Consider the following 25,077-nt stretch of genomic DNA (forward strand, 5'->3'; position numbering starts at 1 on the left):
TCTGGCTGTAAAAAGGAATGAAATTCTGATACCTGCTATGATATGGATGAACTTAGAGAACATTGCGCTAAGTGACATAAGCGAGACACAATAGGACTAAAATTGCAGGGTCCCACTTGTGTAAGGTGCCTAGAGTAGTCAGACACACAAACAGGAAGTAGAATATTGGTACTTAGGGTCGGGGAGGGAAGAGTAGGGGAGCTACCGTCTAATGAGTGTAAGCGCTTCAGTTTAGGATGATGAAAAAGTTCCGCAGATGAATAATGGTGATGGTTGCACAACAATGTGAATCCACTTAATGCCACTGAATTGTACATCCAAAAATGGTTTAAAGGGTAAACTTTATGTGACATGTATTTCGCCACAATAAAAATAAAAATTAAAAAAGGCAAGGGTAAGAAATCTTTTTTTATTGCAGTTTTTGTGGTTGGGGTTTGGTTGCTAAGTGGAGAGAGAGTCCTGCAGGGGGTTAGGAAAAAAGGAAGGGCCACAACTTCTGTGCCACGCCTGGCTCTTCCCACATTGAGGCAGGCCTCGCAGCAGACCACTTTCCAGTAGTACCTCCTCTTCCCAAGATGTGGGACTTCCAAGAACCCAGAAAATATGTGGGACAATGCATGCCCATCGCCCATCTCCAGAAATGCTGATGTGAAGGGCGAGACCTGGCCCTTTAGGAAGTATTCTGTCCACACCCCCCAACGATTGACAGGCATGAAAGTTAGACACTTGCACAGGCAGGTGTCTCCCTGTCTGCCCCCGCCCCGGGGCCCAGCTGGAGTCAGGTCAAGAGTGACGGGCATGCCAGTCATAGACGGTAGACCTCCTCTCCGTCCCCCTCAGCAACGTCCAGGCCGAGATTCACGTGTCCCAGGGTGTTTCGACGAAGGATCTCCCAGCCCCGGTGACTGCTGCTGCGGGATGTGGTCCGGGACAGGGAGGGAGTAGGCAGGGCCAGGGAGGCTCTAGCCAGGGTCCCACTCTCAGCTACGGAGGGCTGCTTCTCAGAAAACTGCTCCTGCCCATCCTCCTTGTCTGGGCCCTTGAAGGCCTCCACGTAGCGCAGCACGCGCAGGGCGTTCTGGGCGTGGTGGTTCTCCACCCTGGTGGGAACAGGGAAGGCTCAGTCGCCATGGGGCGACGTGGGACATGGGGAAAAGCGCAGGCGAACACTCAGAAAACACGACCGATCGCGAGGAAAGAGGAAAGAAGGGCCCGGAGCTGAGGCAGGAAGACATCTAAGACCAAGTGAAGGGAAGGGGTAATGGAGTGGCCACGAGCCTGGGATGGAGATGAAAGAGGTTTGGAGGGTCGCAGGACTGTCTGTGCGCGCGCCAGTATGTGGGCAAGCAAAAGAGAAAATAGAACCAGTTAAGAGTCACAAGGATAAGGAGATGCTCTTCCGGAAGTAGATGTGAGGGGAGAGGAGAGTCCCGTCAGGAGATGGGGGTGGAGTAAGAAGAGAAAGTTAGACCCAAGGCACAGCCTGCGAGAACGGGAGTCAGGTCAGGCAGGAACAAGACGCAAGCAAGCTGGGTGACCCGTGCTCACTTCTGCGCCTGGACACACGTGCATAACCTTCCACACTTCCCCGCCCTGAGGTGCACACAGCACCCTTGTTACGCCTCCACCTCAGCTCCAGCACCGTCCCCAAGACAGGCTCAGATATCTCTGGTCGCCCTGGCTCCCATGGCCGCGTACACATCTGCGGTTTCTCTCTCACACTCTCACGTACACGCACACACACACACACACACACACACACACATGCACACCGCCACTCACCGCAGGAACCAGCGGTCCCCCAGCCCATAGTGGAACCCGCAGATCCCAGAGCGCGGCCACAGGAAGCGCGGCATCTTCCTCTCCAGCATCACCGTGGTGGCCACCACCTAGAAGAAGAGAGGTGGAGGAAAAACTCAGAGCCACAAGGTTCAGAAAAACACGGAGGCCCCCGACAAAGGGAACCTGTGAGATGAGGACGCTAGAGGTCGCTGGTGAGGACAGCCATGTATCCACCCCTGGCCTGCAGGAGGCACCTGCTTCACTCTTCAAGAAAAGAGAGAGAGGTTTTTTTTTTTAGGAGTCTTTTGAATAAAATAGTGACCCTTACACCTTACATTCCTGTTCAGATTCACAGAAAGTGAGTCACTCCAAAATAATCTCAATTCCTTATTCATAGAAAAGCCATAAAACAATTATCTTGATTTAAATACAATGATTAAATAGAATCTCTGTGACCTTGGGGGTGATAATGCTGCTACTGTTCAGGGCATTTTCAGCAAATTAAATATCCATATCTTATGAAGGAGAAGGTTGATTAATAACTGCAAACCTGGCAGGGAAATTTCTAGTAGCATGTACGTCACATTTTTTGTCCTTTGCTCAGCCCTCATTAATTGCTTAGATGAAATACAGAAAACAAGCTTATCAAATATGCCTGTGACACAAAACTGGGAGGTAAATGTAATATGTGAAGTGGTGGAAGCAATATGAAATGATTTCACCAGGGTGGAATGCTGGTCTAAAACCAAGAACATGAAATTTGAGAAAACCAAGTCTAAGGTCACTCGTTTACAAATAAGAAGCTTAAGTAAGTGAGTCATGTAACAAAGATGCAGGGGTTCTAGTTGATCATAACCTTAATGAGGGCCGGCTGTCTATTTTCTAAAAGACCTGACTCAATTTTATGTGCTTTTAACAGTGTTGTGTGCAAAGCAAGGAAAGGCATGGCCCCTCCGTCTATTGCATTGCTCCATTCAGAGCGGGGCCATTCTAGTTTCGAAGGGACTGTGACCTATTAGAGCATGAACAAAAAAGTACAATCAGAATATGCTGGGACCAGCAAAATTTATTAATTGAAGGAGCTGGCACTCCTTACAATAGCAAATTCTCCACCCCATGTTTTCCCACTCCCTGTCTTTCTCATTCCTCCACACTTCTCTCCCTCTCTTAGTTGCACCAAGCTCCTTCCTGTCTCAGGATTTCCAGTCATTTTGTTCTCTTGCCCTGAATAGGTCTTCTTCTTTCCCTTGACAAGTATGTTTATTGTTCTTCCTGGGCCACCCATCAGCCCCCTCCTTCCTCTGGTGACAGAACATATCTTTCCTTTGGGGAACTGCTCCTTCCTCACTCTCAGCCCACGGGTCAGAGTAGACTGGGCTTCACACAATCCCAATGAATTAGTCTATTCTCCCCAAGCCTCATCTCCCCCACCTACACCACCACTCTCCAGCCCTTGGTCTTCCCTTAAGTTCAAGATGTACATATGACACAAACTCGTTCCAATGAGTTGGTGCTTAGAATGAATTTGCTGGGGAAAGATTTCTTTTTTTATTCTTTTAAGCCTGCAGCACTGACAGCATCAGAAGCCTCACAGAAGATAATGTGAACGGGGCCCTTGGAACTGTGCAATGCAATGCACATGCTCATTCCTTTTGGGGTTTGTAGCTTCTAGAAGCTACTTCCCAAACATGTTGAGAGAGCTTGCCTTAAAAGAGAGCAGAAGAGAGAAACACTGATGTAATGAGTGAATGGGGATCTGTGTTCTGGCCAGGCATCCCTAAAGCTAGTCTAATTCTCTAAACTTTCTACTTATGAGGACTAACACATCCTCCTCCCCCTACTTAAAAAACAACAACAAAAAAATCTGTTTCAGTTTAGTTGTCTTTGCTGTAGTCAAGAGTCCTAATTGGTATAAACCTCGACTTCCATCCTTTCTCCTCATTCCTCTTTTTTTTTTTTAATACACTAATAAAATTTTATTTGGCCACTAAAAAAAAAAAAAGACACTTGCTATAAAGCAGTTAAAGGCTGCTTGCCTTTTCTGGTAAGAGAGCATGTCTTTGAGGAGCAGTATGCCCAGGGATTAGGAGCCCAGACTCCGAGTCAAATTGCTCAGTAGGAAGTCTGGTTTCACCGGCTTCTTTTATTATTTTATTTTTTAATTGTTTTTTTATTTCAGCATATTATGGGGGTATAAAAGTTTAGGTTACGAATATTGTCCTTGCCTCCCCGCCCCCCCCCCCCGAATCAGAGCTTCAAGTGTGTCCATCCCCCAGATGGTGCACATCGCACTCATTATGTATGTATACACCCATCCCCTCCCACCCCAATCCTCATTCCTCTTAACCAGCTAACTATGACTCATCTTTAGGGTCTCATTTCAAACGTTACTCCCTCAGGAAAGCATTTTCTAACTTGCCAGCCAGAGTCCTCTGTTGCATCCTCTTCTTAACACCTTGTGCTTCTCTATGACACTTTTGTGGCTGTAATTTTACAGCTTTCTGTGAAGTCACTTGCTTAATGTCTGCCCTTCCAACTAAACCGTCAGTACCATGAGGGCACAGATCATATCTGTTGTGTTTATAGTTCTATCCCAAGCTTTTAGATATTTCCCAGTATATAACAGGCCCTAAATGATAATTGTTATGTGAATAAAATGTCTGAGGGGATAAATGATGGTTATATTCAAGTATTTGCATGGTGCTCATATGAAAGAATGTGTTCTATGTTATATGAGAGGAAAAAACTGGGGCCAAAGACTGGCATCATAGGAAGACAGGCTTCAACTCAAGGCAACATGGATGTTTCTAATAACAAAATCTTTAAAAATATGGAAAAACTCCCTCCTCCTAACCCTTACCCAATTCTACAAGATAATAAGGTCCTAATCAGCATTAAAGAAGATATTGAATGACCCTCTGACCAATAAATGATTATTATGTTGAATAGGAGGTCACCTTGATGGGCATTAGGGTCACATTCAATTCTAATATTTTATTAGTCTATGATGATACAAAGAAAGGATCATAGAGAAACAGGATGTATAGAAGCAAATAAAAGATAAGGTCCAAGTGAAAAACTAGAATATTCAAGAGTAAAGACAGTTTTTAGTTCCCACTGGACTCAAGGATGACTCCTGTATCTACTCTTCACCTGTGATCAATAGCCCCACCTCTCACCTCCATCCTCTATTTTATCCTCCGTCTGTCCCCTACATCCATCCACACATACTTCAGGTTCTCAGACTTATATAAACCTCTGTTGAGGTGACCGATCCCCTGGGCTGTTCTGCGATTCTCCTAAGCATGGTCCACCATAACAATTCCTGCTTTGGTATTTCTCTCCATCCTCTGCCGCTTAGCAAGACTAACACTGATGAACTCACCTGGGCTCTCCAGAGCTCGTCCCGCTCCTGGGCCACCCTCCAGTGTGTGTCACCCATCATGGCGATGAACAGGTTGAGCATAAGCAGTGTGGCGATGATGGCAAAAGCAAAGTTGACGATGCCAAACATGAAGGGCAAGTTCACTTCGTAGTTGGCGGGTGCATCAATGATGGTGAGGAAAAGCTCGAAGGTGCTGAACAACGCCATGGGGTAGTCATAGAATTCCCCCAGATTGGTTGGGTCCTCTGTCTGGAAAATGATATAGAACGCTGCTCCGCCCAGGAAGAGGGCATGGAGTTGGGAAATGGAGTTATCACAATAAGCATGGGCCTGGCTAGCCTTCATTCTACCTCTGAAATACACAGCTCCACAAACTCACATGCTTATGCAATCACACACCCATACATGTAGTTATCTGTGGAACTGGCTAACCCTAAGGTGTCCTATGACTAAGTTCATCATTCTGGGGAATGGTAATGGTAATACTCAGCCATTTAGCAAAAAAAAATTATGTCTGTGTATGTTTGTATGGATATTAATAAGTCACCTAACTGGTTTATACATTTCAGAAAACCAAATACTTAAAATGCAAGTTATTGCAAAAATGCATGGAATCTCCAACAATTTTAAAGAACAGAATACATGAAAAGGCTAAAAGAGGAGCTCATTTTTTATCCTGCTGGACTCTAGATAACCATCCCTCACCCTGAGATTCCCTTGGTGAACCTGGACCCTCATGGAGAAGTTATCCCTGCTCATTGCATAGCCTATTGGGTGCCAGTGGGCGTCCTGGAACCTGTGACAGTACAAGACATTTTACAAGGCTCCCATCTGTATGGAGAACTGAAACTCAAACAAGGCGACCCCAAGAGCAGAAATAGGGTCTGTGATTAAGCATTGCTTCCTTATTTATTTAAAAAGAAAGCAAGTACAATGCTTAAAAAGGGATAGTTTAGGGAATTCTAGGTATAGAACATCTACAGAAAACTGTTCCCAGTTACCTCATTTTGTAATCTGAGTTTGTGCGGGTGTGGACGGGGAGGGAGTGGAGAGAAAGAGCGGGTTGAGGACCCAGGGAAGTGCAGTGCTCCACACAGGCAGGCTGCCAGGGCTTCGCCTGTTCACATTTCAGATCTTGGTGGATTTTTCTCACCTACGGTTTTGTGGGAACCCCTATTGAATGGAAAATTCCTGAGGACAATAATAGGGTCCTCTGTACGGAGTCATGGCTTTTTAGAGTTTGGGCGTCCTCAAAGCTCACCGGCATCTTTCCTTGTCTGAGGGAGACCAGCTGCAGACATCCAGCATCCAGGATCGAACTGAGTTGCAGGCCTTCAGCTGGGACCTGGCTCCTCTTCCCGCCTCTCCTTAGGGACTCTTTTCTGTGCACTCACAGTCCCTCTCCCTTCCCTTGGCTGTCTCTGCCTGATCTCCCCAGGCACTCTTCCCCTCACTGCGCTTTGACGCCTTGACGGAGTCCCCGCTTGTCCCTGTTCTCCCAGCCTCTCTCACAACTCTTCTTTTCCCATCCCCTCTGTCACTCTTCAGGCCCTCCAAACTGTTTTTTGCCACCCCCTTTTTCTTTCCTTTTCTCTCAGCATTAACTGACAACATACAAAGAGCGTGTCCTGTGTTATTGATGCTTTGGTTCTATTGCACCGTCTCTGTCTGCCACAGAGTTTTCTGAGGGCCATGACTGGCCAGTCTTTCTTGTTTAATGTCTCTCTCTCCTAAGGTCCTTAATTCTCCTCTAAAGGTCTGGCAGGGCGGTTAATCAATGTGAGAGTTATTGGCCCTGAACACGCGGGTCTACATTCCAGGCCAACCCAAGTGGCCCTCATCTTATGAATATGAGTGTGCTTTTAAACTCACTTTCCAATAGAAAAAAAAAAAAAGCAAAATGGAGTGCAAATGAGAACTGAGGGCAAGAGTGAGCAGGAACTGTCCGGAGACGTGGATCTGATGATCTAGTGGAGGAGGGAAGAGTGACTTACCTGAGGCAAAGCCCAGTATAACCACAGCCATGAGCCAGCAGAAACGCATCAGGTCTCCAAAAATCATCTGCAGGAAACAGAAAAGGTGAGGCGGGTTGGGGTGATCCCTTCTCCACTGTCTCTGAGCAGCTATTGCTAGCAGATCAGAAGGTCCCCATAGTCCCTCTCTGTATCTGCCCCCATCCCTCTGTCGGGCAAGGACCCGGCGATGGGAGGCACTGACCTTCTGGATCATGATGGTGAAGGGGCCCAGCATCTGGAATCCTCGGGCAAAGTACATGACGCTGCACCAGCCCAGCACCAGGGCCAGGGACATGGGCACCACCTCCCCGTCGGTGTTGGTGAGCCGCATCACCATGGTCACCAGCACCATGAAGGCGTAGGTGATGCTGGGGGAGAGCAGGGAATGGGGCAGTGAGAGAGGGGCTGGGAGTATCCCAGGTCCCCCACAGCACAGCGGTGACTTGGGTGGTACCCACACACATAAGCTTTACACCTAAAACGCACATGCAGTCACACGTGCAAGCGCACCGGAGAGAAATCCCTGCAGTGAGAGTCACCTGAAGTCTAGATCCCAGAGAGTGAGCAAGAGCCCTGGAGCTGATGTGGTGAGAAAAGGTAGGGGCTGGAATGAGGGGACACTCACATGATGACATGGAAAGGCCCCCCGAGAATCGTCTGTCCAAAATAGCGAGAGGCACCGACCCTGAAGATGTCTGGGATCTGGGGAGAGGCCGGTAAAACGAAAAGACAATATGGACTGCAGCTCAGTCTGGGCCACAGGTGGGTGGCCTTGGCCTGGGTCCCCCCTGCATCTCACCTCTAGGAGCAGGATGATCAGGCCCCCAAGGACGCTCACCAGCTCCCCCACCAGCCGGATTATATCCTGATGCGTCACGTAGGCCTCCTATGGGAGGAAATTCGGAACAAGAAGTGCTTTCTGATGGGCGGAGAGTCCCATCCTTTTGGGCAAGTGGTCTAAAGCTGCCAAGGTCTATCCAACGTAAAGAAAAGCTCCCCTTACCACCAGCATCTCCCCTACCCCCACTGCGTATGCCGCTGTGGCTAACTCTGACCAGGACATGAGCATATACATCCGAGGTCTAATACATCTTGCATATGCTAATGACTTGAGCACCATCCAGCAAAATCAGCTTTTCTATACATGCTGTAAGCAGTCATTTATGATGTGTTTACTAAGCAGCTGAGAACACATTTCAGAGTGTTGAGTTAAGAAGGCTAAACCAACAGGAAAAGATTTTAGTGGCTTGGGACAGTTTCAGCTATGCAGAAAGTCCGGCTTTTCCAATCTCATCCTGGCTCCCCAAAGGGGTGAATACACTGTAAACATATCACAGAATTCAGGGTCCAGCATGGGCCCAGAACGTAGTACCTCCAGTGAGAACTTGAACCAGCCATTGACTATCTCTGAACTTGAGGTTTCACTTCTGTGAAAGGGAGACGACAATGCTCACCTTCCGCAGTTACTGTGACTATCAAATTAGTGATGCATTTGGATGGACTTTATAAATCACAGAGCACTATAGATATATTTACTGGTGTTTTGTTATGATTTGGCAATATAGAAAAGGACAGAAAAGGGGCTAGGAACACTGTATGGATTTTAGCTTTGAGGAAGGGTCCCTGCCTGTCCTGAGCAGTAGGTGTAGAAGGTATGGTCCCAGTGTCAAGGTGGAACAAAGACCATCGTACTTCATTGCACGTTACTTCTCAGTAAGACTCTGCAATGTTACGCAGAGGTAATGATAGAATTCTACATTCATGATCCTTAACTTTCTTGAAGTTATGAGCCCACCTAAGCATATAATAAAGACCATGAACCCTCTTTCTTGAAAATTGTGTTCATACATAGACAATTTCCACATGAAATTGTACAAATAATTTCAACACATTCAAGTAGCCTTTAGGCTTTGGGGAATTCTGTTTTCCAAGGTCACATCTCCAAATACCACACCCAAGAAAGGAGGTGAAAGTCCCTGGGGCCAGCCCCAAAGCTGATGATTTGCACTAGGGAGAATGTGAGCCCTCCTCAGGCCTGAGGAGCAGCAATCCCCCGGGCTCTGCTAACAAACCGGAACCTGACAGCCTCCCTCCACCAGCTACTGCGGCAGCACACTCACCAGTCCAGTGAGAGGCAGAGCTTGTAAAGTAGGAAGAGATCCCGTGTGGCGGGAGGTGGTCTACGGTGTGAGAAGGCCCTCACCATGGGCCCCGCGGCTGCCAGTGGGACTCAGCTCAGAAGAAGCCAAGGATATGGCCCGAACAGAAGAGTAGGATCAGGTGTGCCAACAGGTGGTACAAATGTTTCAGGTGTAAGTATACGGGACTAAGAGAGGGAGAGAGGCTAGGAAAGGAGCTGCTGTCTATGTGCCTGGAGAATTCTGTGATCTAACAACCTGTGACCAGACATCAGTCACCATTTTTTTTTTTTTTTTGGTTTAAAAAATTTTATGTTCTGTAAACTTTTGACGTCTGTCTCTCTTGAGAAATGGTAAATTGTATTTTACCATGTAATGGAAAATGTCCCTTTTTGCTTGCATCCAAGAAATTTCAGAGTTCTTTTTTTGGTCTTCAGTTCTAGCAACTATCTTTGACTTTCCTCTGCTCTCTCCTGAAATTCAGTTCATGGACTGTGTTCTTCTTCTTCTTTTTCTTTCCTTTTCTTTTGTTTCTTTTCTTTTCTTTTTTTTTTTTTTTTAGACAAGGTCTTGCTCTGTCGCCCTGGGTAGAGTACAGTGGCATTATCACAGCTCACTGCAACTTCAAACTCCTGGGCTCAAGCGATCCTCCTGCCTCAGCCTCCCAAGAAGCAGGGACACAGGCATGCACCACCACTCTGTTTTGGGTAGAGACAGGGTCTCTCTATGTTACTCAGGCTGGTCTCCAGCTCTTGGCCTCAAGTGACCCTCCCACAGTGCTAGGATTACAGGTGTGAGCCACCGCACCCACCCTCTTTTTTTTTATCTTAATGTTCCTATAGCATCTGTCTTTTATTGTCAAACATGCCAGGTCTTCTTCAGGTCAGGTAGTAAGTAGGAGGATAAATAACAAATGCAATACTTAAGAAAAAATATTAAATATAGAAATAAGATAACTGCATATGTGCCATATATGTGCCTGTACAACATTTCTTAATTCTTTTTAAAACTTTGTTTCTTAGTTGAGCATGTCTTCAAGAATCCTACCAACCTTTTTCCTGGCTCAAAAGGAAAAGGAATTGCACACACGTTGGCCAGGAGAGCTGTGAAGACCAGAGTGCCCCTAGAGGCCAGCGCAGGAGTGGCACCAGCTAGTCCCTCAGAAGATGGAAACATGAAACCTGAGGGAACCAGGAGTGTTGGGGCCAGTTTGGGTCCCCAAACTCCCCTGCTGGGGCTTCCCTTCACCAACTCTTCTTTTCTTGTTCAACAGATTGCTTTAGGAGAAGGTATTCCCCTGCACAAATTCACCAGTTAGTAACCAAGGCGTCCAGAAACCCCGAGCATTTGCTTCAGCTCTGCCTGGGATCTGACTGCCTTGGGTAGCTGCTTCTACCCTCCAACCCCCATGCCTGGGGGTCTTCTCCCTTAAACCTGGCTACTTTGTTACCTTTTGTAATAACCTGGATGGAACTGGAGACCATTCTTCTAAGTGAAGTCTCACAAGAATGGAAAAACAAACACCACATGTACTTACCATTAAATTGGGAACTAAACAATCAGCACTTAATGTGCACATTTGGAAATAACACTCATTGGAAATCAAGAAGAAGGGAGGAGGGAAGAGGGGAAGGGTAAATTCACACCCAACAGGCACAATGCACACTATGTGGGTGATGGACACACAACTTCGGCTCGAACTGTACAAAAGCAATTTATGTAACCAAAATGTTTGTACCCCCATAATATTGTGAAATTAAAAAAAGGAAGTGGGATTGGGGAGACCTATCTGGGGGAAAAGGAGGAAAGGATCACAACTAACAGGGCTTTTCTGAGATTTCCAGATTCTTAGCTCAAGGTCGGCTAAGCAGGCCTGGCTAATGATGCACTGAGAAAATACTACAACCCACCCCTTTAAAAATAAATATCTTGAACAATGACTGGAATTTTTTACATCACTACATGGCTTGGAATTTCAGGAGTCGTCAACAACCAAATCCCCTGCGCAAGTTGGCTATTTATACTTCATTGAGAATTGACCTAATGAGATTGCCCTCACTTCCCAGCTGGCTGAGTTCATTGTCTTGAAGAAAATGCCTAGAGCGGGTGGGCATGGCAGAGCCTGGGCACAATGGCCACTGTGCACCCTGTGTCAACCCTGACAGGAGTGGGAGGACCCCAGAACAAGTTGTGAACCAGTTGTCAGCCTGGCCCTAGACCTTCTTTTTCCTCCCCACAATCCCAGACTTGCAAAGGAGTGATGTTCCCAGAAAAAGCTCTGCTGGCTCTCATTGAAGAGTTACTCGGGTTCTCTGAACTGGGCCTGCATTCCTAACCAGGGCTGCCCATCAGAACCAACTGGGAAGACTCTGTCACAACACACATGTCCAGGCCAACCCTGGGTTAGTTTGGATCAGGGACCCGACATTTTCTAAAAAAGCTCTGTAGGTGTTTCTCATAAGCACACCAAGTTGAGAACCACTGGGCCACAAACAGAGGGACATCTTCTGGTTCCCATGCAAGTAAGGCTACTTTCCAACGGTCAATTTCGTGTCCTAATCTCTGCATTTCCTCAGGAGGACTGACTCGGGGAATTTTCACTCTCTTTGGAGGTGTCCTTACCCATTCCCACAGAATTATGACTTTCCCCGATTGCCAATAGATTAACCACATGAAAAAATAATAGTGCTAATTCTCAAAGCTAGACTAGCCAGCAGCTCAGTAGCCAGGGGCGGGAGTCCTTCCATATCTCGACCTCCCCCCCACCCCCCGTACTCAGTGCCCCTCATTTTGACTGGGAAGGGTTGTGTGTGGCAAAGGTGAGTGTGGCAGCCCGGGCTGGCTGAGGGAGAAGACTGGGATCCCACACATCACTCTGGAGGGAGAAAGGGCTCTGCGTGGTATTTAAAGGGGAAGATTCTGAAGGAAGCAGCCTGTACCCAATCCCAGTGCTGCCCTCGCTAGCCCAGTGTCTTTGCAAAGCACTCAACCTCTCTTAACCTCAGCTTCACCATTGTTAAAGTATGATAGTTGTTTTTACTTGCTAAACATGAGGATTAAATGCTATAGTGCTTTGCCGTCCAAAACGTGGTCCACAGAATCACAACATCAGCTTCCCCTGGCAGCTTGTTAGGAATGTGGAGTCTCAGGTCCCACCCCAGCCTTCCTGTCAGAATCTACATCTTTTTTTAATTTTTTTATTTTTAAATTTCAGAATATTATGAGGGTACAAATATTTAGGTTCCATATATTGCCTTTGCATTGCCTAAGCCAGAGCTACAAGCACACCCATCCCACAGACAGTGTGCACCGCACATATTAGTGTGAATATACCCATCCCCTCACCCCCTCCCACCTGCCCGACACCCGATGAATATTACTTCCATGTGTGCACATAAGTGTCGATCAGTTATGTCCAATATGATGGTGAGTACATGCAGTGTTTGTCTTTCCAGTCTTATGATACTTCACTTCAAAGAATGGGCTCCAGCTCCATCCAGGATAATACAAGAGGTACTAATTCACCATTGTTTTTCGTGGCTGAGTAGAACTCCATGGTATACATGTACCACATTTTATTAATTCACTCATGTATTGATGGGCACTTGGGTTGTTTTCACATCTTTGCAATTGTGAATTGTATGGCTATAAACATTTGAGTGCAGATGTCTTTATTATAGAATGACTTTTTGTCCTTTGGGTAGTTGCCCAGTAGTGGGATTGCTGGATCAAATGACATTTTAATAGGATCTCAAAGGTGTGGATAATATGCGCGTAAAGTGCACGTAGTAAGCACTCGGTGATGCTGTTCCTCATCTGTTTCCCTGTCTTTCATGTGCTGTGCTTGTTCCACGGGGGGTTGGTAGGACCCCTGAACAGAGTTGTGTAGAGTTGTAGGCCAGTTGCTTTTTCAAATTCCTGTGGTGCTTTGGCTTGTGCAGAACTTATAAGGAATGATGATATGTAGACAAATCGATAGCACTGATTGTGGCAGGTAAGAAGATGATTTAAAAAGGATGAAAACCGACCTGTCCTTCCTGAGACTGTCCCCTCCCTCCCTCTGCATCCAATCTACCACACAGCAGAGATGACTTTACTTTCATTAAGTCTCCTGATGCCAACCCCTTACCTGCATCTCCTCTTCACATTCCTGGGCCAACCCCCCAGTGCTCTCTTGCTTGCTAAACTGTAATACTCTCCTGACTGGTCTCCTCACATATGTTCTCCACCCTGCGAGCAAAGTCATTTTTCTAAAACAAAAACTTGGTCAAGTCCTTCCCTTGTCTAAAGTCCTTCTGCACTCCCATTATCTTGGGGATAAGGAGTAAAATCCTCAGCGAGGGCTGAAAAATCTCTGCACAATTTGGGAAGGATCTGCCTGTGCAACCTCACCTGGAGGCACCCACCCCAGCTCCCTGTCTCCCTGTGTGCTGGTGAACCTCCTCTCAGTCCCTAACCCTTGGCAAGGTTCTTCCTGCCTCAGAAGCTCTGAATCTGAACCCTCTCTGCCTAGAGCTCTCTTTCTTCCTTGAACTTTTTCCCAGATCTCAGCTCAGTTACCTTCTTCAGACACCTTCTCTGGCGTCCCAGAAGTACATGGACCTTGTTATAAGGTCTCTTAGCACTCTTTCCTTTTTATTAGCCTAAGAAAATATAATGTTAATGATAACAATCACAGGTTATAATGCAATATCTATTCATATGATCATTTGATTAACGTAAACCAGTTTGTAAACTCCAGAAAGGCAGAGATCACGTGAGTTTGGCACAGACGATGATTGTTGAATTTCCAACACTTAGAACAGCGTTCAGCCTTTACGAGGCTCTCAGTAACTATTGTTTAATGAAGAAATTAGTGACATGTTTCTGGGAAAGGAAAAAGCAAAGGACAGCTTGAAGGAATCCTTTTTGAGAGACAAGGAGGGGATGGGATGACGGAAGATTAGTGCCCTGTGACCAAACAACACACCAGGACTCCAAATGAGCAGAGGGCTGGGCCTGAGAGTGGGTGGGTGGGAATGAACGCAGCTCAGAGATGGAAGCCAGTGGTTCTCAATCCTGGCTGAACATGAGGAAGAGTTTCTTTAAAATACCAAGTCCAGGGCCTCAGCTTCAAACTCTCTGACCTATTAGGCCTGGGGTGTAGCCTAGGAGCCAGTTGTTTTACCAGCTTCCCAGGTTTCTAATGTGCAGGCTGGGTTAAAAACCACAGGTCTAGCAGGAGGTAGGATTTGCCCAAGGTCAAACCACTATTTAATTTCAGAGGTAGGGCTAAAACCCAAGCTGCTTAACTCTGGGACTTTGAACTTTTTACTCAGCTGGGCACCTGAAAGAACTAGTACTATAGTGCATGCTGCTCTGCCTAAACCAAGCAGGAATGAATGGAAATAGGAAATGACTTCGAATTAATACAGTTCTTGGGAAACCCTGGAAAAACAGAGCTTTTATGACTGAACAAGGAGGCACCTTAGAGTCTCTAAGATATCTCCCAAACTGGATAGAGATAAAGTAACTCCGTGTCTACCTATGTCAACGTTTGTGTAGGTTTTTCTACCTCATAGAAATAGAGGAGTTTTTTTTTTTTTTTCATTTCAACTGTCCTGAGATGGTGCTGTTAGGCTGCTCTCCTAAAATCCCAGATGTTCCACGATAAGACATCTTAGGGGTTGTGGAGCCCAGTGATTTCCACAGATCCCAAAAGATCCCCCGAGGAAGTCGTACAGTGACTAAGAGCCCTGTGTTTCCAGACTTATATAATATAATTGGATATTAATGTATTCATTCATCCAAGAAAAAGTTCCACAGGCTAACTACCATGTCAACAATTGCATTCATCAAGTCAAGACACTGTATTTGGGCATTTCCATTTTTCTAAAACTTTCAAGTAATAAAAAGTAGGACAGAAAGAGAATTTCCTATTAAAAGAAAAAAAAAAAAAAACCCCACCAAATCTGGTGCATGGTGATAACAGAATCATTCCAATGGTGGTGATAAGTTTGGGAGCCCCTGACCTAATCCAAACTGACTTACTACTGAATAAGAGGAACACAGACATTCCATCAACTCGGGACGGAGGCTTAAGGGTTTACTCCAAAGAATAGGGACATTTCATTAGTGTTTTTTGCTATCTAAATCCCTTATAGCAGCAGTCTTAACCCTCTTCCCCACCCCCTTCCCCACCAAGAAAAGAATACTTGAAAGTCCAGAGTCTTCTATTTGGGCCAACGTGGCTTTCACCTAAGCAGGAGGCAAAAGGGTAAAAACACTAACAAGGAGGAAGGAAGGACGAGGACAGGAGAAAAGAAGGCCGGACAGAGGCCACAGCTCTAATCTTGTTCCTCCTAGTCCTGAAGCAAAGGGAGGGGAACTTTTAAACATAATTTAGACAATATGGGTCAAAGAAATGTGTTTGTGCATAAGTAGTCCTGTCTCAAAGAGAAAGGGACACACAAGAAGGAGACTTCATGGTAACAATTGCTCAGCATCACCCAACTCTTGGGCTAGAACACCATCTGTGTTCTAAATGCGGAAAGTAGGCCGGGCGTGGTGGCTCACGCCTGTAATCCTAGCACTCTGGGAGGCCGAGGCGGGTGGATCGCTCGAGGTCAGGAGTTCAAGACCAGCCTGAGCAAGAGTGAGACCCCGTCTCTACTAAAAATAGAAAGAAATTATATGGACAACTAAAATATATATATACAAAAAATTAGCCAGGCATGGTGGCGCATGCCTGTAGTCCCAGCTACTCGGGAGGCTGAGGCAGGAGGATCGCTTGAGCCCAGGAGTTTGAGGTTGCTGTGAGCTAGGCTGATGCCACGGCACTCACTCTAGCCTGGGCAACAGAGCGAGACTCTGTCTCAAAAAAAAAAAAAAAAAAAAAAAAAATGCGGAAAGTAAGTTTGAGACAAAGGAAGCTTGGGAAAAACACATCTGAGCAAACAGGGCCAGGAGTGTTAGAAAAGTCCAGACACCCCCAACTCGTTCATGTTTGCACATATTCTCCACTTCTAGTCACTCTCCCATCCCACTTGGCCATCTCCTAAATGTCCTTACTCCCCTTATGTGGTCTCCACACCAGGGACAACCTTCACGCAGACTGAGATGCATGGAACACAACCTCCCCCAGGAGCCCCACGGCCACCCCATGACACACACAGGCTTGTCTTCCCAGGCAGCAAACCCTACTTTGTGAGGGAAGTGGATACATGAGCACATTGTAGATTGGTAGACAGATAGATGATAGATAGATAGATAGATAGACAGACAGGTAGATAGATGGATGATAGATGGATAGATAGGCAATTATAGAAACAGGAGAGATGGAGTGTTTTTGCTTAGCTTGGGGTCCACTGAGATCCTTTGTCATGTTCTTTCTCTGTGCATACCACTTTCTTTGGTCTAACCCAACCCAGGGTTTTTGTTTCTTGACTACAGGAAGTTTATGTTCTCTTTCTGACCCAAACTATCCCTTTTCCTAGTCCAGACTGAGCTACACTTATTAGGGCTGGTCTATCCTGCATAGATAGAGATCTCCAGTCACCCAGCTCTCACTTGCTTTGCAAAATTCTTCTTCCCCTATCGTATGCTTTCTACCCACATGCTCACACTGCCTTTTGGCTATTTTTAGCTGACCAGGAGAAAAATTTTAGTAATCCATGAAGAGTCAACCCCCCCAAAATGTAGGAATGTTTGTTGAATATATATGTTCAGAGTGCTCATTAGAGTCTACTCATTTTCTTGCACACACACAGCAGGGTGTGCTCCCTTCAACAATCTTTGCATTTACTCCACACCTCAAACCAGTCCTCCTCACTACCCCAGGTCTCCCTTGGCCACCACAACACAGATCAGCAGGCCTACAACAGTAAAAGAAACCTCAGAGGACATTGACTTCAACCTGCTACCCAATCCAGGTGTCCCTCTGCAGCATATCTGATAGGTGGTCAGACCACTCATGCATCATTCCCATGGGCTCACATTGACAGCACACAGGACAGGATGCCTGCCAGGATCTGTGCTGCCCTGATACCCAGAAACAGACTCAGAAATGGACAGGGAGCACCACTTTTCTCCTCTGGAACAACAGCATTTCCCTTGAACATCCCACCGCAAAAGGCTGGTTCTCTTTGTAAATTACAAGGAATTTCACTAAAGGACAGGGTTGTGAATACCAAGCACTTTTTCAAAGCTTGTGTGAGCAAATCCACAGCTCCCTGGGCAAATGCTCTTTTACACACTAAGCCCCCCTCTCTGGCCCCCTGATCTCACTCCTAATTTCTACCCAGAGTTTAAGAGCCTGCAACTGCTGGAGCCTAGGCAGTGACATCTTTCCTGGGTAGCATCACTCTGGTCTCCTGCACCATCACCGCATGCCACCACTCCCTGTCAGCCCCTGCAGAGAAAAATCACCTGTAGTAGTTTCTGTTGGAGGATGGTGTTATCTCGAGAATTAGTGCGGTTGATGCCACGGAACTTGAGAGGGCGGTAGACACAGCACGTGGTGAAGCAGACCATGTAGAGCAGGTACAAGGCCCCCAGCACGCAGAAGTACGGCCGCCCGTATTTGTTCCACTTGAGGCTCACCAGCTCCTTCACCGGGGTCTGTTCCAGGATCTGGCGAGCCTGCCATGGAAGAAGAGTGACACTTGGGGTGACCACGTAGTGAGGGGTGTTGAGTTTCCCACAGGGTCCCAGAAGGGGCAGGGCAGTAGCCATCACTGCCGGCATTCACTCAGTTACTCAGTCATTTCTTTGATAGACAACTACTAAATTTCTAGTGTATGCCGAGGCTTGAGCTAGTGCTACAGGTAGGTGATCACAGAAGTAAGCACAAGGCAGCGTAGCACCACTGAGGATCTAAAGGATGAGTCGTCACTAGCTGAGTGAAGGGAGAGGTGGGAAAGATCACACCGTAAAGTAGTAGCAGTTGCCAGGGCAGGAAGGTATGAGCAGCCACTACCCATCTGCAGATGAGGTGTGGTTGAACATGTGGAGAACCTGCTAGAAGTGGTGGGCAGAAGCTATGAGAGGTGAAGTAGATAAGGGCTGGATCTTTGTGCATTATGATAGGAAGTTTGTGCTTCAAGGTAGGAAGCTTGAATTTTTTTTTTTTCCTAAGTGTAACAGAAAGCAATTGTGGAGTTCAAGAAGAGAAGTAGTCAGATTTGCTCTAGAAGTATCGTTGGGCTGGAGAAAAGCAATAGAGGCTATAGGTGGTAGGATGTGGCAATCATCTAAGCCAGAGCGGATGGTGCTCTGACATAGGCAGGCGATGAGAGGTTAAACGTACAAATGAGAGGGGGTGATGGATGGGAGGAGGCATCTGAGAAATTAGGAAGAGGCAGACTCAAAGCACAGCAGAGGGATTAGCCATTAACAGAAAGAGTATCTTTTCCATTGAAGCTGGAGGGAAGGAGAGAGACAGTGGGCGGTTTTGAGACATGCTTGGCAGTTCAGGGGAGGAAGCTGAAGAAGCCCCAGCCAGAGAGCCCCTATTTTTGTCGTAATGTAGAAGTTTTCCAATGGAATGAAAGGTGCAGGTAGTCAGGCATATGAAAGGAGGCTATAAAAAAAAGTTTAAGGAAGAGAAAAGTAGATGACCCAAGACAAGTATAAAACCTACAAGAGAATATCGAGAATTGGCTGAAATCGAAGACCAAGGATCCGTGGTGGCAAAATCCACACAGAAGGATTAGAGTTTTAATCCCTAAGAAATCCTACCCAAAGCACACCTGTTTCCAGGAAACAGATCTTCTTCAAGGAAGATCACACAAACTAGCCACTCAACTATTCCTTAGTATCAATAGTCATTCGTGTTTTATTGCTCTACAAGGCTTCCCAGTAAATTGTCAGGTGGCAGATAAACAGCAGAAACGCTACCTTACCACTCTCGTGGCGGTTCCTGAGAGCCAGGATTTTCTCCTCTCTATCCGATTTCAACAAATTTTCCTTTCCCTGCTCTCACTCAATCCAGCACTGTGGAATGATCTGTGTTGCTCCTTCTCTAAAAAGCTCTCATTTTTCTCATCTTCCTGGTGACTCCCAACTCTTCATGAAGAAATGCTCAAGCATGCCCTCTGTAACAACTTCTCTGGTCCACCCAAGCCAAGTTAACCCTGCCTCAATTTTGCTGCCCCTGTACATAGTACACACCCTTATTGTGGTGCTAATGTATGTTGTTCGCTATTAAAATTATTGAGGACAGGGACCAAGACCTGAGGGAGTGGACTGAGAGGAACTGTTTCATTTATTTCTGTATTCCCAGTTCCCTGTGCAATGCCTGAGATACAGCAAGTGTTCGGCGTGCTGAATGAATGAATGAATAAAAGGAAGCAACTCTTATTTGGAGAGTTCCTCATCTGAAATGTCAGAATGAGAAAGGCAGGCAGAAGGGACTAGGGCTGAGCTGACAGGGCACTGACCCAAGAGGGAGTGTGTCTTGCACTTCTTCCCACAGGTCCCAGGACACTGTTCCCACCCCCATCTAGTATAAGGCTGGGAGTATCTGGCGCCCAGGATCCTAGCCAGTGGACACCAAGTTCCCTCCCATGACAGTCTGTGGTGCTCCTTGACATCCATACCTCCCGTTTACTGGAGGAGACCACGAGCTCCAGAAAGGACAGCTCCTCTCCCCAGGAGTCGATCTCCGTGAGGTCGTAGAGGGTGGAGGTTAGCGGCCCACACGTCCACTGGATGTGCTTCCGCTTCTGCATCAGGTGCTGGAACATCTGAGAGAGCACAGGGGTGAGTTGGGGGGTCACAGTGTGAGAAGCTGCTCTGGGGGAACGGCATGATTGGACGAGGCCAGTTTCCCACTCCTTGGGGTAGACACAAAGTGGGCGACTGGCAAACCTCTGCTTCGAGCCTCGCCTTTTATTGTCGTCTTTCCTTCCCACAAACCCCACAGAGCTCTGCAAGAAGAAACAGGTGAAGGGAGCAGAGCTTTGGGTTTCCATAGCAGACACTCTAGGGCAAGATTCTCAAATCCTCCCGAGCAAGGGAACTTGAGGCTGAAGGTTTGAGTGATGGGATAGGAAGTAAGGGGCCACCACCCTTTGGGAGATTTGGAGGAAAAGGGTTTCTTAGAAAGACCCTTCCTTCACATCTATTTGCGCCGTGGACAAGCAGGTTAGGGTGAGGGTCACTGGAAAGACATCTCAGGCATGGGGGCGTCCCTCACCACGGTGTTGCCCTCCACTCCGGCCAGCTTGAAGGGGGTGAGCCCCTGGTGGTTGGGCACAGCCTCCAGGGGCTGCAGGTGGTCTCCACGGCCATCGTAGGACAGCAGCAGGTTGTACATCTGGCAGGCAAAGGTTTTGTTGGGCTGGAGGATGAGGATGTGCAACACTGTGTTTCCTGGGGGAGGACGTGACAGGGTGTCACAGGGCCACTGGCCTAGAGTCCCTGATGTCCCCATCCACACCTGGGGTGGGCCTGGGGGCTGTCCCAGCCCCTCCTCTCACCCCCTGGCAGCAGCCAGCTCCCCTCCCCACCCCAGCTCTTACCCAGGGAGTCCTGGGCCCGGATGTCGGCTCCATGCTCAATGAGCAGCCGCACGATCTCCTCGCTGCCCACACAGGCGGCAAAGGACAAAGGGTGCTCCCCTGGGGACACAGAGGGATCCGTGGCAGGAGAGCACAGCACAGCAGTATGGGATGGGCTGTGTCCCCCAAGTGCCTGCCTCCTCCTCCCCACACCTCAGCCCGGGTCTTGGGGACACGTGTCTGGCAGAACCAGAGGAAGGGCTGTGGGGAATTGGCCTCTGGCCTAATCGAGCCCTGGAAGGGCTGCCCATCCCGGCTGCTGGGCAGACAGAGCCGAGGGCAGGGCCCCCGTCTGTCCTTGCCCACCTCTCTGCCTCCTGTCCTCCCAGCCCGCCCTGCTCTCACCGAAGTAGATGAGGTTCCGGGGACTGCGGTGGAAGGCGGCACCCGTAGCTCTGGCAGAGACGCTGGCCCCATGGGCCAGCAGGGCTCGCACGAGGTTCACGTTCTGGTTCACGACAGCGATGTGCAGTGCAGTCTGACCTGGCACAGAGGCAGTTGTCAGTCACGGGTCTGTCTCTGTCCCCAATTCTCTCAAGGACCCGACACCCTCCAGCCTCCAGGGCAGGAGGTTCCTGACAGGTCTTTTGCTAGACTTCTGCCCCCGGCTGGGCAGGGTCAGGGCAGTGAGTCCTTCAGGCTGGCCCTGGTCATCGCACCTGCCCCTCAGCTACTGGGGGGCCGGCAGGGGCGGGGGAGACACTGCTGTAAATGCAATCACCCTGTGTTGATCTGGGAGAAAGAAACACAGGCAGGTCCTTCAGCGACCACGGGAGGACTGAAAGGAAATACTGAATGGCCAAAGAAGCCACAGATGCTCAGAGCCAGGACCAGGACTTTTTTCCTCTGGTCAACTCCCTCACTCCGCCCCGCCCACCCTTCAGAGGCGCCTTTTAAGAGGTGACAGCACACCCTGCACCTCAGCGTTTGCACCTAGAATCGATGAGCATCTGCTTACCTACAAGAGGCTCATACAAGGTGGGCTCATGGACCAGATCTGGGGCGGCCTGCATCAGCACCGCGGCGGCCTCCAGGTTGTCATAGAGAGCGGCGATGTGCAGCGCCGTCTCCCCCAGCGCTCCTGGAGTGGAGTAAGACGGGACGTCAGATGCGTCCCAGCCTCCAGCAAGAAAGGTGTACCCTCTAAGGCCCCATTGTGAAAGTTCTTGCGACCTGGGGTGGGGGTGAGGGGAGCAGGTGCTTCTGCCCCCACCTCCATCCCCTTAAACCCAGATCCCACCTCTTTGTCGAAAGTCACAGGTTGGGTCCAGCATAAGTTGCCTAAGGACAAACAGGTCGTTTTCCTTGGCTGCCTGAAGCAATGGAGACTCTCGAATCCTGGGGGAAAGTGAACAGGAGTTTGGTAGAGACAGGGTCAGAATGAGGCCAGGAGCAGAGGGGATCAGAGACATTCTCCATCTAAGATGGACGTGGCCCACAGTGTGCAGTGACAGATTGGAGAGGGGCATCTAGTGGGCTCACGTGACCAAGGGCAGACTCGGGCAAGAGTCTCAGGGGCTTCCCCTGCAATGAGAACCACCTGCTGCCTCCCACGGGCCGGGCCGGGTAGCTCAGCGTGGGGCGCAGTTCATAGAAGAGCCTGGCTCCTAAGCGAAGGGGCCCTGGGATCTGGAAGGGGTGGTCTGAGAGTCCCTGAGAAGAGGTCCTAAGCCTCTCTGAGTTCGTCTGAGCTGCACAGATGGAGCAAGTGGGACAGAGGGCACCACCATCAGGCTCCTGCTCCCGGGACTGCAGCGGAACCTGCTCTCTTTAGCCAAGGGGAGTTTGAGAGACCAGAACAGAGGGAGGGAGGACTGTTAAATCTTTCCCAATCTGTGGAATTTGTGAGCTATTAAAGTTCTGACTACTCCTTCGGGCTGTTTAGATACACAACCCTGCTGAGGTAGGGAGCTCCAGGGTGTGGTAAGGGGAATCTGTTTATTTTGTATTATACCCTTAGGTGGGGGTGGGGTAGGGGGACTCTGTTTATTTTGTATTATACCCTTGGGTGCAAGGGTCTAAACACCATGTTTATTGGAGCTTCTCAGTGAGAGAGGTGGGTTGAGATATTCCCCCCACGGGGACCTCTCTCAGTTAACCGTAGTTTCTCCTGTGCCCAGACGGGAACTGACCGTGAGATAAAAGCCGGAGCCTGTCCTGCTAGGCACAGGGATGTGCTGGCTGCAAAGCCGGAACAGACAGGCTGACGGTGGTTGCTGTGGTGTCCCCAACCCAAGTTCTCTTCCGATAGCCCCAGCAGCCAGGGGTATAAAGTGTCTTATTTTAAAAAGAAGCATTTTATCTAAAGGTTAGCTAGATCTGTTTTTGGGAAGTGCCCAAAAGGGGAAGGATGGGGAACAAGCAGTCAGCCCCCTGCCCCATCTCACCCAGCGCCTCGGTCCCAGGGAGCCACGTATCCCTGACCAGCCCAGGGTAGCCACGGCTGGGATTCCAAGTTCACCCCTGTCCTGAGGCCCCTACACAAAGCCCCTGCCTCCCCAGCCCCCTGGTCCCACTGCTCCTCTGCTGGCCCTGTCGGACCACTGGGTCCCACTCTAAAGCGGGGGTGGGGAGGTCCAAAGTCCCATTGCAGGTCTGGTGGGGTGGGAGGTAAGCATGGGGCCTTGCCAGTGGGAGGGCTCGAGGCACTTGGGGCAGGCCCAGTGCAAACTGCACATGCAGGAACCCCTGCTCAAAATGCTCAAGAATTTCAAGACAAGGATAGCAGGGCGCTGCACCAAGCACGGGGCTCTTCCTTAGCACAGGGGTTGGGGGAGGGGGACTGTACTGCTGAGGTCTGCTCACCCCACCCCCAGGCTGAAGGATGTGTCCCTGCCCCACTGCTCTTCCTGGGGCTGCACCTCAAGGCTCAGCCAGGAAATGATCCATCCCCAGGTAAGCGAACCCCACAGGAACTGAGAGCTCCCCTGAGAGCTCCCCAGAGAGCTCCCCAGAGCAGACGCAAGCCTCATTCAACCTGCCTGCCCCCAGGACCCAGCACCCCACTGCACACAGTGGACTCGAGGCTCTGCAAAAGGTAGATGAATCGAACTCAGGAATCTCCAACGTCACCAGGGCTGCCCTCCTCAGCTGGTTGGCTCCAGGTGTCAGGAACAAACCTCCCCCTTTCCCACACAATCGCCTTCATTCAAACTTACGGTAATGCCTCTCTTTCTTCCACCACCCATAGGATGGGATCGCATCCTTCCCCAGCAGTCTGCCCTTGCCTGCCACCCCACCCCACACACCGGCTTCTTCATCTGGTCCCGTTTGGTCCCCTCGCTCCCCCTTCCACAATACAGGTGGGTGAGAGCCTTGGCTGTCATGCTGCCCTGTCACGCAGTGTGTGGCATGTGGTTGTGAAGCATGTCTACACTCAAGGTATCTCCATGCAACTCAAAGCCACCTGCCGCCACCACTAAGAGGGGCCGGCTGGGGTTTTGCAGTGGGTGGGCTGGCAGGGAAGGGTGCATCCAAGCGACTGGCACTGAACTCTAGGCTGCCTATTAGGAAAGCGACCCACAAGAGGGCTTGAGGACCAGGGCGATGGGGACACCAGTGCCCGTGGGCATCCTACCTCTTCTGTTGCAGCATGTAAGCCTGGTCCAGGTGCTGGTCCCAGTCTTGTTCTCTGAACAGCCAGGGGAGCAGAAGTCCCTGGGATTGGATCCAGGGTCCTTTTGCCTTGGGTGGACTAGCCCCCATATCTTCTCCTCGCCGGCACTGGCAGGTTACAGGAATGTGACGAAAGGAACAGGTCTCGGATGGCAGCGACTGAGGAGGAGGTGGGGTCTGTTTGGGGTTGGGACTCTGAATGAGTGTATCTCCCACGTGACCTGTGCATGCAGTGTGCAGTGTGTGGCTGCGGAGCGTGTGTGTGAGCACACACTGAGGGACTGGTGCCCTGCCTGGGGAGAGGTGCTCTTCTCGGAGGGAAAGGGGCACTTTATAGAGCTGGAGCCCAGGGGAAAGAGCCGCCTGAGAGAAGGAAGGGAAGGTGCCTTGCAGTGGGCTGGGGCGGCTGAGACTGGGAGAGGCCACGGGTGGGGCAGAGGAATTCAGAAAGGGATCAGAGAAGAGCCTGGAGGCTGGGTCCACAAACAAGGTACGTAGTCAGGTGCGGGAGAGCAGGACATGAAGGACTCCAGCTCTGGAATCAGGCAGTTCCTCATTTAAATCCTGGCTCTTACTCCTTACGAACGGTTAGGTGAGCTTTC

General features: G+C 49.0%; 1 protein-coding gene across 1 annotated transcript; it reads right to left on the reverse strand.

The window, feature by feature from the left end:
- Positions 1 to 559: 559 nt before the first annotated feature.
- Positions 560 to 24,744, reverse strand: TRPV5 (transient receptor potential cation channel subfamily V member 5). Its single transcript, XM_069461780.1, has 15 exons — positions 24,438 to 24,744; positions 22,101 to 22,198; positions 21,819 to 21,941; positions 21,206 to 21,343; positions 20,822 to 20,920; positions 20,497 to 20,672; positions 19,898 to 20,044; positions 17,727 to 17,939; positions 7,982 to 8,068; positions 7,808 to 7,884; positions 7,385 to 7,550; positions 7,162 to 7,228; positions 5,168 to 5,436; positions 1,783 to 1,889; positions 560 to 1,100 (listed from the first exon to the last, which is right to left on the reverse strand). Exons 1-15 carry the CDS (start codon positions 24,563 to 24,565, stop codon positions 806 to 808), a joined length of 2,190 nt encoding a protein of 729 aa, XP_069317881.1. The 5' UTR covers positions 24,566 to 24,744; the 3' UTR covers positions 560 to 805.
- Positions 24,745 to 25,077: the final 333 nt, after the last annotated feature.

Source organism: Eulemur rufifrons, chromosome 29 (genome assembly GCF_041146395.1).
Source record: "Eulemur rufifrons isolate Redbay chromosome 29, OSU_ERuf_1, whole genome shotgun sequence".
Taxonomy (NCBI): Eukaryota; Metazoa; Chordata; class Mammalia; order Primates; family Lemuridae; genus Eulemur; species Eulemur rufifrons.

What these genes read in the sequence shown, in the direction of transcription:
- TRPV5 (XM_069461780.1), bottom strand. Translation starts at nt 24,565, where the DNA reads ATGGGGGCTAGTCCACCCAAGGCAAAAGGACCCTGGATCCAATCCCAG. An exon ending in CTTGTATGAGCCTCTTGTAG is followed by an intron (nt 21,344 to 21,818) that starts GTAAGCAGATGC and finishes CCTCTGTGCCAG; the next exon opens with GTCAGACTGCACTGCACATC. An exon ending in GAGTGGAGGGCAACACCGTG is followed by an intron (nt 20,045 to 20,496) that starts GTGAGGGACGCC and finishes GTGCTCTCTCAG; the next exon opens with ATGTTCCAGCACCTGATGCA.